Source organism: Oncorhynchus kisutch, linkage group LG1, assembly GCF_002021735.2.
Source record: "Oncorhynchus kisutch isolate 150728-3 linkage group LG1, Okis_V2, whole genome shotgun sequence".
Taxonomy (NCBI): Eukaryota; Metazoa; Chordata; class Actinopteri; order Salmoniformes; family Salmonidae; genus Oncorhynchus; species Oncorhynchus kisutch.
Window position 1 is genome coordinate 11,403,188 of NC_034174.2, and position 13,340 is coordinate 11,416,527.

The window sequence follows — 13,340 nt, forward strand, 5'->3', positions numbered from 1 at the left end:
TATAGGGAAGGAACCAAAGGGAGTGACATATATAGGGAAGGAACCAAAGGGAGTGACATATATAGGGAAGGAACCACAGGGAGTGACATATATAGGTAAGGAACCACAGGGAGAGACATATATAGGAAAGAACCAAAGGGAGTGACATATATAGGGAAGGAACCAAAGGGAGTGACATATATAGGTAAGGAACCAAAGGGACATATATAGGGAAGGAACCAAAGGGAGTTGCATATATAGGGAAGGAACCAAAGGGAGTGATATATATAGGGAAGGTAATCAGGGAAGTGATGGAGTCCAGGTGAGTCTGATGATGCGCAGGTGCGCGTAACAATGGTGACAGGTGTGCGTCCTAACGAGCAGCCTGCTGACCTAGAGGTCAGAGAGGGAGCACACGTGACACATAGCCTCAAATGTGAATCCTTAAAGAGATGGGCGGGGCTAATGCTTCAGAGGGTGTGAATAATGCTGAATGGGTGTAGACAAAAAAGACCTCTCCAGTAGGTACCAAAATATTCAAAGGCCATTTTCTCAAAAGTGAGGTTACCAGTTTATCAACTTTCAAAGCAGAATTACTTTCTCATTGTTCCTCAACTGTAATGTATGATATACTATTTTATAGCTCGGAGTCTCTACTTTTATCCAATGTAAAAAACACAATTTCAAATGTTGCTACGTACGATCGAATCAAGCCGGGCGGTCATATATGTTGAGTCTTGACAGTGTTTGCAACATGTGTACAAAGTTTGATTCAAATAGCAATATCTGTGACTGATTTATAGTCATTTATGTGTGAGACCACACTCACATTCATGTTTATTCGTTGCTTGACATATTAGCCTGGGAAAATAGTGCATTGAGAGACCTTGGACCCATAGATGAAAGATGTCAAGTTTTGTGCAGATCGGTAAATGTTATCATAACATTCAAAATGGCGGAAAATCCATCATGATCCTTGAGGCAATAATTTCCCTTGTGAGGAGAGGGACCTACATACCACATGTCTGAAGTTCAAACGAGGCGTCAGGGGCGTGAGCCTTCAAAGGTTTTTTTCAAATCGCTTGATATAGCTTCGCTACTGAACCCCTAATAAGCTCAAAGAGGAAGCACACCGCATATCAGACTCACTGGGGAAGAGGAGAGGGGAGAGGTTGAGATGGTGATTTGCATGGTGCTTATTGAAGTGTGGAGAGAGATAGGGTTTGCCTCCTAAATTGCACCTTATTTCCAACATAGTGTGCTACTTTCAACCAGAGCCCTGTTGTCCCTAGATCCCTGTTGTCCCTAGAGCCCTGTTGGCCCTGTTGTCCTAGAGCCCTGTTGACCCCAGAGCCCTGTTGGCCCTGTTGTCCTAGAGCCCTGTTGGCCCCAGAGCCCTGTTGTCTCTAGAGCCCTGTTGTCCTAGAGCCCTGTTGTCCTAGAGCCCTGTTGGCCCTAGAGCCCTGTTGGCCCTAGAGCCCTGTTGTCCCTAGTGCCCTGTTGTCCCTAGAGCCCTGTTGTCCCTAGAGCCCTGTTGTCCCTAGAGCCCTGTTGTCCTAGAGCCCTGTTGGCCCTAGAGCCCTGTTGGCCCTAGAGCCCTGTTGGCCCTAGAGCCCTGTTGACCATAGAGCCCTGTTGGCCATAGAGCCCTGTTGTCCTAGAGCCCTGTTGGCCCTAGAGCCCTGTTGGCCCTAGAGCCCTGTTAGCCCTAGAGCCCTGTTAGCCCTAGAGCCCTGTTGTCCTAGAGCCCTGTTGTCCTAGAGCCCTGTTGGCCCTAGAGCCCTGGTCAAAAGTAGTGCCCTATATAGGGACTATGGACTATGGTGGCACCTGGGAGGGAGGCAGATTCAGGCTCCATAAAGACAAGAGAGATAATGATCTGGAACTTTGGCCCTTGTGGAGTGACTGCTTGGTAGGGGTGGAGGAGATAATGTGTGTGTGTGTGTGTGTGTGTGTGTGTGTGTGTGTGTGTGTGTGTGTGTGTGTGTGTGTGTGTGTGTGTGCGTGTGTGTGTATGTGTGTGTGTGTGTGTGTGTGTGTTTGTGCTTATAATCCTGCCTATGTGTGTATTAATGTATTCTTGCACTCCTAGTCTGATGACAGTACGGCGGTGTGTGTGTGTGTGTGCTCCAAACAGGACTGGTGACAGTATGGCGGTGTGTGTGTGTGTGTGTGTGTGTGTGTGTGTGTGTGTGTGTGTGTGTGTGTGTGTGTGTGCTCCAAACAGGACTGGTGACAGTGGTGATGTCATTAGGGCTCAGACACAGGAACCACACAGGGCTGAGATGAACTCAACAAACTGTTCAGTGGTTGTAACAAACCTACTGTGTAGTGTACACTGAGACACCTCAGTCCTCTCTGAGGTTTACCTACTGTGTAGTGTACACTGAGACACCTCAGTCCTCTCTGAGGTTTACCTACTGTGTAGTGTACACTGAGACACCTCAGTCCTCTCTGAGGTTTACCTACTGTGTAGTGTACACTGAGACACCTCAGTCCTCTCTGAGGTTTACCTACTGTGTAGTGTACACCGCAGTGGGCCGGTGGAACCTTAATTGGGAAAGACGTCTCATTGTAATGGCTGGAACGGAATCAATGGAATGGTATCAAACACATGAAATGCACTCAGACCAGAGAATGAAACAGTAACAGTCTTCCTCTCTGGAGGTGTCCAGTCAGCGCAGGAATGGTGTTCTCCCTGGGTCACTTCCTGGAGTCCTGGTTCTTATTGAAGGAGTATTAAATAGAAGCAGTTCATTCAGTCTGTAGCTCTGTGTCTACGGACGTCCCTCAGACAGACAGGCATTATCTGGCACAGGAAAGGTTTTATCTTGTCCAAATCACATCACATCTCAATGGCACTTAGAGAGGGATTGGTAGTTGAAACAAGAAAAGGCAAAACGATCAAACTTCACTGTTTTGCATTTCAGTTCAAGACACTCCTAATATGGTTTTTTTCAGAGGAGAGTAAACTTTGCGACCACACATGCCATCAAAACTTTAGTCGTCCCGGTAATGATTGGTAACCATGACGTCCTGTCGTGTCACACCTGATTGGTTGAGGTGTGAGGGTCAGAGTTCAGGGGTGAAGGCCCTCAGTAAAAGATGGCCACTGATGATGATGTCACACTAACGCTCCGCTCGACCGTCACCTCTTTTTCCCCTCCTTTGCTGACCAGATCTTCACTGTCATATCACTAGAGAGAGAAAGAGAGTGTGTGTGAGAGAGAGAGAGAGAGAGAGAGAGAGAGAGAGAGAGAGATGCCAGACAGAACAAGAGCATAGAAACATTCAATGACATACAGAGAGAGAGAGAGGGATGAGAGCAGCAGGAGACAAAGAGAGAGAGGGAGAGACATAAGGAGACCAAGAGAGAGAAAGGGAGAGACATAAGGAGACCAAGAGAGAGAGGGAGAGACATAAGGAGACCAAGAGAGAGAGGGAGAGACATAAGGAGACCAAGAGAGAGAGGGAGACACATAAGGAGACCAAGAGAGAGAGGGAGAGACATAAGGAGACCAAGAGAGAGAGGGAGAGACATAAGGAGACCAAGAGAGAGAGGGAGAGACATAAGGAGACCGAGAGAGAGAGGGAGAGACATAAGGAGACCAAGAGAGAGAGGGAGAGACATAAGGAGACCAAGAGAGAGAGAGGGAGAGACATAAGGAGACCAAGAGAGAGAGAGGGAGAGACATAAGGAGACCAAGAGAGAGAGGTAGAGACACAAGGAGACCAAGAGAGAGAGAGGGAGAGACATAAGGAGACCAAGAGAGAGGGAGAGACAGAGGGAAGGAAAGTAAAAGAGAGAGAGACAGAGGGAGGAGAGAAAGAGGGAGGGAGAGACAGAGGAAAGGAAAGCAAGAGAGAGAGAGAGAGAGAGGGAGGAGAGCAAGAGGGAGAGACAGAGGAAAGGAAAGCAAGAGAGAGAGACAGAGAGAGAGAGAGGAGAGCAAGAGGGAGAGACAGAGAGAGAGAGAGGAGAGCAAGAGGGAGAGACAGAGGAAAGGAAAGCAAGAGAGAGAGAGAGAGAGAGAGGGAGGAGAGCAAGAGGGAGAGACAGAGGAAAGGAAAGCAAGAGAGAGAGAGAGAGAGAGAGAGAGAGAGAGGGAGGAGAGCAAGAGGGAGAGAGAGAGAGAGAGAGAGGAGAGCAAGAGAGAGAGACAGAGAGAGAGGAGAGCAAGAGGGAGAGACAGAGGAAAGGAAAGCAAGAGAGAGAGAGAGAGAGAGGGAGGAGAGCAAGAGAGAGAGACAGAGAGAGAGAGAGAGGAGAGCAAGAGAGAGAGACAGAGAGAGAGAGAGGAGAGCAAGAGAGAGAGACAGAGAGAGAGAGGAGAGCAAGAGAGAGACAGAGAGAGAGAGAGGAGAGCAAGAGGGAGAGACAGAGGAAAGGAAAGCAAGAGAGAGAGACAGAGAGAGAGAGAGGAGAGCAAGAGGGAGAGACAGAGGAAAGGAAAGCAAGAGAGAGAGAGAGAGAGAGAGAGAGAGAGAGAGAGAGAGAGAGAGAGAGAGAGAGAGAGAGAGCAAGAGGGAGAGACAGAGAGAGAGAGAGGAGAGCAAGAGGGAGAGACAGAGGAAAGGAAAGCAAGAGAGAGAGAGAGAGAGAGAGGGAGGAGAGCAAGAGGGAGAGACAGAGGAAAGGAAAGCAAGAGAGAGAGAGAGAGAGAGAGAGAGAGAGAGGGAGGAGAGCAAGAGGGAGAGAGAGAGAGAGAGAGAGGAGAGCAAGAGAGAGAGACAGAGAGAGAGGAGAGCAAGAGGGAGAGACAGAGGAAAGGAAAGCAAGAGAGAGAGAGAGAGAGAGGGAGGAGAGCAGAGAGAGAGACAGAGAGAGAGAGAGAGGAGAGCAAGAGAGAGAGACAGAGAGAGAGAGAGGAGAGCAAGAGAGAGAGACAGAGAGAGAGAGAGGAGAGCAAGAGAGAGACAGAGAGAGAGAGAGGAGAGCAAGAGGGAGAGACAGAGGAAAGGAAAGCAAGAGAGAGAGACAGAGAGAGAGAGAGGAGAGCAAGAGGGAGAGACAGAGGAAAGGAAAGCAAGAGAGAGAGAGAGAGAGAGAGAGAGAGAGAGAGAGAGAGAGAGAGAGAGAGAGAGAGAGAGAGAGAGAGAGAGAGAGAGAGGGAGGAGAGCAAGAGACAGAGGGAGAAACAGAGGGAGGAGAGCAGCAGGAGACCAAAAGAGAGAGAGGGAGAGACATAAGGAGACCAAGAGAGAGAGAGGGAGAGACATAAGTAGACCACGAGAGATAGACATAAAGAGAACAAGAGGGAGAGGGAGAGACAGAGCGAAGGAAAAGCGAGAGAGAGAGAGACAGAGGGAGGAGAGCAAGAGGAGACCGAGAGAGAGAGGGAGAGACAGAGGGGGGAGAGCAAGAGGAGACCAAGAGAGAGAGAGGGAGAGACAGAGGGGGGAGAGCAAGAGGAGACCAAGAGAGAGAGAGGGAGAGACAGAGGGGGAGAGCAAGAGGAGACCAAGAGAGAGAGAGGGAGAGACAGAGGGGGGAGAGCAAGAGGAGACCAAGAGAGAGAGAGGGAGAGACAGAGGGGGGAGAGCAAGAGGAGACCAAGAGAGAGAGAGGGAGAGACAGAGGGGGGAGAGCAAGAGGAGACCAAGAGAGAGAGAGGGAGAGACAGAGGGGGGAGAGCAAGAGGAGACCAAGAGAGAGAGAGGGAGAGACAGAGGGGGGAGAGCAAGAGGAGACCAAGAGAGAGAGAGGGAGAGACAGAGGGGGGAGAGCAAGAGGAGACCAAGAGAGAGAGAGGGAGAGACAGAGGGGGGAGAGCAAGAGGAGACCAAGAGAGAGAGAGGGAGAGACAGAGGGGGGAGAGCAAGAGGAGACCAAGAGAGAGAGAGGGAGAGACAGAGGGGGGAGAGCAAGAGGAGACCAAGAGAGAGAGAGGGAGAGACAGAGAAGAAAAGAGTGATTCATCAGCATCTTCAAACAGTTCCATTGTGACTCCCACAATGCATCAGTACAAACGCACCAGAGGGACAAGACATCAAAACCTACAGTTCACAGAAGGAGACACACACAGATGATACTGCCTAGTCCTCCACCTTCTAGGGAGCACAAAGGAATCAGGTCCAAAATAGACATCAAACATCCTTCTCCTCTGTGCCATACAACCTCCCCTCAGATAGAGCAAGCATCACAACACTCATCACTCTTTCTGTCCCCTCTCTCAAACAGTGGTGGAAAAAGTACCCAATTGTCATACTTGAGTAAAAGTAAAGATACATTAATAGAAAATGACTCAAGTAAAAGTGAACATCAGCCAGTAACGTACTACTTGAGTAAAAGTCTAAAAGGTTTAAAATATACTTACAGTTGAAGTCAGAAGTTTACATACACTTAGTTTAGAGTCATTAAAACTAGTTTACATACACTTAGTTTAGAGTCATTAAAACTAGTTTACATACACTTAGTTTAGAGTCATTAAAACTAGTTTACATACACTTAGTTTAGAGTCATTAAAACTAGTTTACATACACTTAGTTTAGAGTCATTAAAACTAGTTTACATACACTTAGTTTAGAGTCATTAAAACTAGTTTACATACACTTAGTTTAGAGTCATTAAAACTAGTTTACATACACTTAGTTTAGAGTCATTAAAACTAGTTTACATACACTTAGTTTAGAGTCATTAAAACTAGTTCTTCAACCACTCCACACATTTCTTGTTAGCAAACTATAGTTTTGGCAATTTGGTTAGGACATCTACTCTGTGTATTCATTTTTGGTTTACAGATTATTTCACTTATAATTCACTGTATCACAATTCCAGTGGGTCAGAAGTTCACTTGTGCACTTCACAAAATAGATGGCATCATAAGGAGAAAGATTATGTGGATATATTGAAGCAACATCTCAAGACATCAGTCAGGAAGTTAAAGCTTAGTCGCAAATGGGTCTTCCAAATGGACAATGACCCCAGGCCCACTTCCAAAGTTGTGGCAAAACGGCTTAAGGACAACAAACTCAAGGTATTGGAGTGGCCATCACAAAGCCCTGACCTCAATCCTATAGAACATTTGTGGGTGAGCAAGGAGGCCTACAAACCTGACTCAGTTACACCAGCTCTGTCAGGAAGAATGGGCCAAAATTCACCCAATTTATTATGGGAAGCTCATGGAAGGCTACCCAAAACGTTTGACCCAAGTTAAACAATTTATAGGCAATGCTACCAAATACTAATTGATTGTATGTAAACTTCTGATCCTCTGGGAATGTGATGAACGAAATAAAAAGCTGAAATAAATCATTCTCTCTACTATTATTCTGACATTTCACATTCTTAAAATAAAGTGGTGATCCTAACTGATCTAAGAGAGGGAATTTTTACTAGAATTAAATGTCAGGAATTGTGAAAAACTGAGTTTAAATGTATTTGGCTAAGGTGAATGTAAACTTCCGACATCAACTGTAAGTATCAAAAGTCAACTGCTAAAATACACTAGCCAGGGGCATACTCCAACACTAATTTACAAATGAAGCATGTGTGTTTAGTGAGTCCACCAGATCAGAGACAGTAGGGAGGACAAGGGACGTTCTCTTGATAAGTGTGTGAATTTTACTATTTTACTGGCCTGCTAAGCATTCAGAATGTAATGAGTACTTTTCACTGCTGCTCTCAAACAACATACATACTCTCCTATCCCACCACCCCGATACGTACTCTCCTACCCCGCCCCCCACCCCGATCAACATACATACTCTCCTACCCCCCCCCACCACCCCGATACGTACTCTCCTACCCCCCCCCCCCACCCCGATCAACATACATACTCTCCTATCCCCCCCCACCACCCCGATACGTACTCTCCTACCCCCCCCCACCCCGATCAACATACATACTCTCCTATCCCCCCCCCCACCACCCCGATACGTACTCTCCTATCCCCCCCCACCCCGATCAACATGCGTACTCTCCTTTTTCCCCCCCCACCCCGATCAACATGCGTACTCTCCTATCCCCCCCCCCACCCCGATACGTACTCTCCTATCCCCCCCACCCTGATCAACATACGTACTCTCCTATCCCCCCCACACTGATCAACATACGTACTCTCCTATCCCCCCCCCACCCCGATCAACATAGCTCTAAGTGAAGTTTTTAAAATACTATAATTGTATTAGGAAGATAAGAAGTGAAACAACTTCCTTTCTCTGCAGTTCTCCCTGATAAGAAACTCCCAGCTGAGCTGCCAATTTACTCTGAATCCCCTCTCCATTCACAACCTCCCGAGCAATACTCGGGCTTTAATGCCCTGTAATACACTCCCTCCCCAACCCCTCCAACATCAGGCTTTTAGCTGGGCTCACTGGGGTGTGTTGCAGTGGTGTGTGTGTGTGTGTGTGTGTGTGTGTGTGTGTGTGTGTGTGTGTGTGTGTGTGTGTGTGTGTGTGTGTGTGTGTGTGTGTGTGTGTGTGTGTGTGTGTGTGTGTGTGTGTGTGTGTGTGCATGCGTACTGTGTGTGTGTCTTGGTAGGTAGGACCCAATTAACAGAGGAGGTAGAGGCACATCCAGCTGACATGGCCAAAGATAGGAGTGGGGTTATTCTATTCTCAGATGAATTCACAGTGAGAATACGTACAAGTACTGTAGTGTCTCTACCTATTAGGATCTTCATTTGAAGACCAAAAGGGGTAACAGGGGAAGAGGAGAAGTTGGGAGAGTGTGTTGTGAAGAAATGTCTTGAGAGGGCAACATAGCAAGAAGAAGAGAAATAAATGGATAAAAGGAGATTGCAAGAGCATTAGCCAAATGAAGACAGGGAGAGAAAAATAGTGAGAAAAACAAGGGACTTAATGAGTTCCAGAGGAGAACAGAGGCAACAGCGCGAGACAGGGCTCTAGAGAGATGAAGAGAATGAATGGAAGTACCAGAGGAGAACAGAGGCAACAGCGCGAGACAGGACTCTAGAGAGATGAAGAGAATGAATGGAAGTACCAGAGGAGAACAGAGGCAACAGCGCGAGACAGGACTCTAGAGAGATGAAGAGAATGAATGGAAGTACCAGAGGAGAACAGAGGCAACAGCGCGAGACAGGGCTCTAGAGAGATGAAGAGAATGAATGGAAGTACCAGAGGAGAACAGAGGCAACAGCGCGAGACAGGGCTCTAGAGAGATGAAGAGAATGAATGGAAGTACCAGAGGAGAACAGAGGCAACAGCACGAGACAGGGCTCTAGAGAGATGAGAATGAATGGAAGTACCAGAGGAGAACAGAGGCAACAGCGCGAGACAGGACTCTAGAGAGATGAAGAGAATGAATGGAAGTACCAGAGGAGAACAGAGGCAACAGCGCGAGACAGGACTCTAGAGAGATGAAGAGAATGAATGGAAGTACCAGAGGAGAACAGAGGCGGGGTTGTGAGCTGGAGTGAAGGCTCACGGGAGGCTGGTAGCGCGACCCTTGATGGCCAGAACCCGTCGAGGTAGACAGGGGGTCAAACCCGGGACATAGCTCCATAACTTCACCCTGCAGTCACTGAGGTAGTAGAAGGGGGAGGAGAAGGAGAGGCGAGGAAGGGAAGAAGGTAAGAGAAGGAGGAGAGGGAAGAAGGTAAGAGAAGGAGGAGAGGGAGGAGAGGGAAGAGAAGGAGGAGAGGGAGGAGAGGAGGGAGGAGAGGGAGGAGAGGAGGGAGGAGAGGGAGGAGAGGGAAGAGAAGGAGGAGAGGGAGGAGAGGAGGGAGGAGAGGGAGGAGAGGGAGGAGAGGAGGGAGGAGAGGGAGGAGAGGGAGGAGAGGGAAGAGAAGGAGGAGAGGGAAGAGAGGAGGGAGGAGAGGAGGAGAGGGAGGAGAGGAGGGAGGAGAGGGAGGAGAGGGAAGAGAAGGAGGGAGGAGAGGGAAGAGAAGGAGGGAGGAGAGGGAGGAGAGAAGGAGAAGAGAAGGAGGGAGGAGAGGGAGGAGAAGGAGGGAGGAGAGGGAAGAGAAGGAAAGGGGAGAGGGAAGAGAAGGAGGGAGGAGAGGGAAGAGAAGGAGGGAGGAGAGGGAAGAGAAGGAGGGAGGAGAGGGAAGAGAGGAGAAGAGAAGGAGGGAGGAGAGGAGAACAGAAGGAGGGAGGAGAGGGAAGAGAGGGAGGGAGGAGAGGGAAGAGAAGGAGGGAGGAGAGGGAAGAGAGGAGAAGAGAAGGAGGGAGGAGAGGGAAGAGAAGGAGGGAGGAGAGGGAAGAGAGGGAGGGAGGAGAGGGAAGAGAAGGAGGGAGGAGAGGGAAGAGAGGAGAAGAGAAGGAGGGAGGAGAGGGAAGAGAAGGAGGGAGGAGAGGGAAGAGAGGGAGGGAGGAGAGGGAAGAGAAGGAGGGAGGAGAGGGAAGAGAAGGAGGGAGGAGAGGGAAGAGAAGGATGGAGGAGAGGGAAGAGAGGAGAAGAGAAGAAGGGAAGAGAGGAGAAGAGAAGGAGGGAGGAGAGGGAAGAGAAGGAGGGAGGAGAGGGAAGAGGGAGGGAGGAGAGGGAAGAGAAGGAGGGAGGAGAGGGAAGAGAAGGAGGGAGGAGAGGGAAGAGAGGAGAAGAGAAGGAGGGAGGAGAGGAGAAGAGAAGGAGGGAGGAGAGGGAAGAGAAGAAGGGAGGAGAGGGAAGAGAGGGAGGGAGGAGGGGGAAGAGAAGGAGGGAGGAGAGGGAAGAGAAGGAGGGAGGAGAGGGAAGAGAAGGAGGGAGGAGAGGGAAGAGAAGGAGGGAGGAGAGGGAAGAGAGGAGAAGAGAAGGAGGGAGGAGAGGAGAAGAGAAGGAGGGAGGAGAGGGAAGAGAGGACAGGTTAAAGCAGGTTAGTACAAGATGAAGCTGAGTTCAGTAAAGGAGTACTCAGTCAGATGGGTTGGTGAGAGTGGTAAGCTTGAAATGTGTTAGATGTAAGTACAGGAAGGACAGAGGCTGTTGGGGGTACAGGGGGGGACAGAGGCTGTTGGGGTACAGGGAGGACATAGGCTGTTTGGGGTACAGGGAGGACAGAGGCTGTTGGGGGTACAGGGAGGACAGAGACTGTTGGGGGTACAGGGAGGACAGAGGCTGTTGGGGGTACAGGGAGGACAGAGGCTGTTGGGGGTACAGGGGGGGACAGAGGCTGTTGGGGGTACAGGGAGGACAGAGACTGTTTGGGGTACAGGGAGGACAGAGACTGTTGGGGGTACAGGGAGGACAGAGGCTGTTGGGGGTACAGGGAGGACAGAGACTGTTTGGGGTACAGGGAGGACAGAGGCTCTTGGGGGTACAGGGAGGACAGAGACTGTTTTGGGTACAGTATGAAGCAGGCCCATGCACACCCTCTGACTGAAATATAGCAGCAGTATGTTGCCATCTCAGTTCTCAGTAGTCTTCCATACAGTACAGGCCACTCAGACAAACATACTGAACATACTGATGAGAGGACTGGTCGCAGGCATCAGCTAAATTCTACGAAGCCTGGTCAGTAACTGTCTGGGGATGAGTGATTCCAAAAATTCCACAATCCAAGTACAATCCAAGACAATCCAAGACAATCCAAGACAATCCAAGTACAATCCAAGACAATCCAAGTACCAAAAACATTTATAGTTGAGATGGGAAAAAAATCATGCACCATGTCACCGTGTTGCATTTTACAACAACAGAGAGCATTTTCTCATTGGATTGTCATTTGTAGTATCTTCTCAGAAAAGACCAAGCACAACATATACTGTATAACCTTACCCTCCCAATATATTTGACTTGATTTTATACAGCAGTACTGTGCATCCAAGACAATCCAAGACAATCCAAGACAATCCAAGTACAATCCAAGTACAATCCAAGACAATCCAAGACAATCCAAGTACAATCCAAGACAATCCAATCCAAGTACAATCCAAGACAATCCAAGTACAATCCAAGACAATCCAAGTACAATCCAAGTACAATCCAAGACAATCCAAGTACAATCCAAGACAATCCAAGTACAATCCAAGTACAATCCAAGACAATCCAAGACAATCCAAGTACAATCCAAGTACAATCCAAGACAATCCAAGACAATCCAAGACAATTCCCATCCTATGATTATATCATATGTAGTAATGTCATGCCTGGATGTAGTGGGAAATAATCTCAGGGGAAAGTCTGGCTACAACAACATCATCAACACATCATCATCAACAACAACAACAAGACTGTTTATTGTAATACTAATGTGTTACCTGGAAGCGGTGAAGATGTGTCGTGAGTTGGTGCAGATGGCGTTGATAGGGCTCTCGTGGCCCCTGACCTCTCCTATGGGGGTGAAGTTGTCAACGTTCCACACCTTCAGCATGCCCCCCCGACATGCACTCAGCAGCATGGGCCGACCTGGAACATAGGCCAGTGCACACACCCAGTCCTTATGGGCATTAGGGATTTGCTGAGGACAGACAGGAGAGAGGAAGGAGAAGCTTCTGTTTAGTGTACTTGTATTGGGGGAAAGGATGAAAAACACCATTTATAAGGTTTTGCAAACAAAAAGACATACACAAGCATTGGGGATTTGCTGAGGAGAGGAGAGGAGAGGAGAGGAGAGGAGAGGAGAGGAGAGGAGAGGAGAGGAGAGGAGAGGAGAGGAGAGGAGAGGAGAGGAGAGGAGAGGAGAGGAGTTTTCATTCAGTGGATTTTTTTTCTTCTACGTGATATCCAATTGGTAGTTACAGTCTTGTCCCATCGCTGCAACTCCCCTATGGACACGGGAGAGGCGAAAATCAAGAGCTCCGAAACACGACCCTGCCAAAATACGACCCTGCCAAAATACGACCCTGCCAAAACACGACCCTGCCAAAACACGACCCTGCCAAAACACGACCCTGCCAAAACACGACCCTGCCAAAACACGACCCTGCCAAAACACGACCCTGCCAAAACACGACCCTGCCAAAACACGACCCTGCCAAAACACGACCCTGCCAAGCTGCACTGCTCACTTAACCCGGAAGCCACACCAATATGTCGGAAGGAAACACTGTCCATCTGGTGACCGAAGCCAGCTTGCAGGCACCTGGCCCGCCACAAGGAGTCGCTAGAGCATGATGGGAAAGGAAATCCGGGCTGGCCAAACCCTCCCCTAACCCGGAAGACACTGGTCCAATAGTGCCAAAGCCTGGGATCGAACCCGGGTCTGTAGTGAAGCCTCAAGCACTACGATGCATTGCCTTAGACCATTCACAGGACTTTTATCAGGAACATGGAAACACACAGACGTTACAATAATCTGTTAGGAAGATAATAGAATTATCCAACTGGTTGTTGACTTGATATATAAACCGCCTGGATATGATATGACATTCACTCTTATCCAGAGCAACTTACAGCAAGGAGTGGATCCATGTTTGTACTTTTTCCCATACTGGTCTCCTGTGGGAATCAAACCCACCACACTGGCGTTGCAGGCGCCATG

The 13,340-nt window shown here is 48.8% G+C and overlaps 1 protein-coding gene across 1 annotated transcript in view; it reads right to left on the bottom strand.

Annotated features, from left to right (window-relative positions):
• Positions 1-251: 251 nt before the first annotated feature.
• LOC109880498 (kinesin-like protein KIF21B) overlaps positions 252-13,340 on the bottom strand; it is a 145,251-nt gene continuing 132,162 nt past the window's right edge. Inside the window, 3 exon segments of the mRNA XM_031826892.1 lie at positions 252-3,176; positions 9,323-9,463; positions 12,118-12,317. Coding sequence (XP_031682752.1) covers positions 9,364-9,463; positions 12,118-12,317 — 300 coding nt within the window. The 3' untranslated portion in view covers positions 252-3,176; positions 9,323-9,363.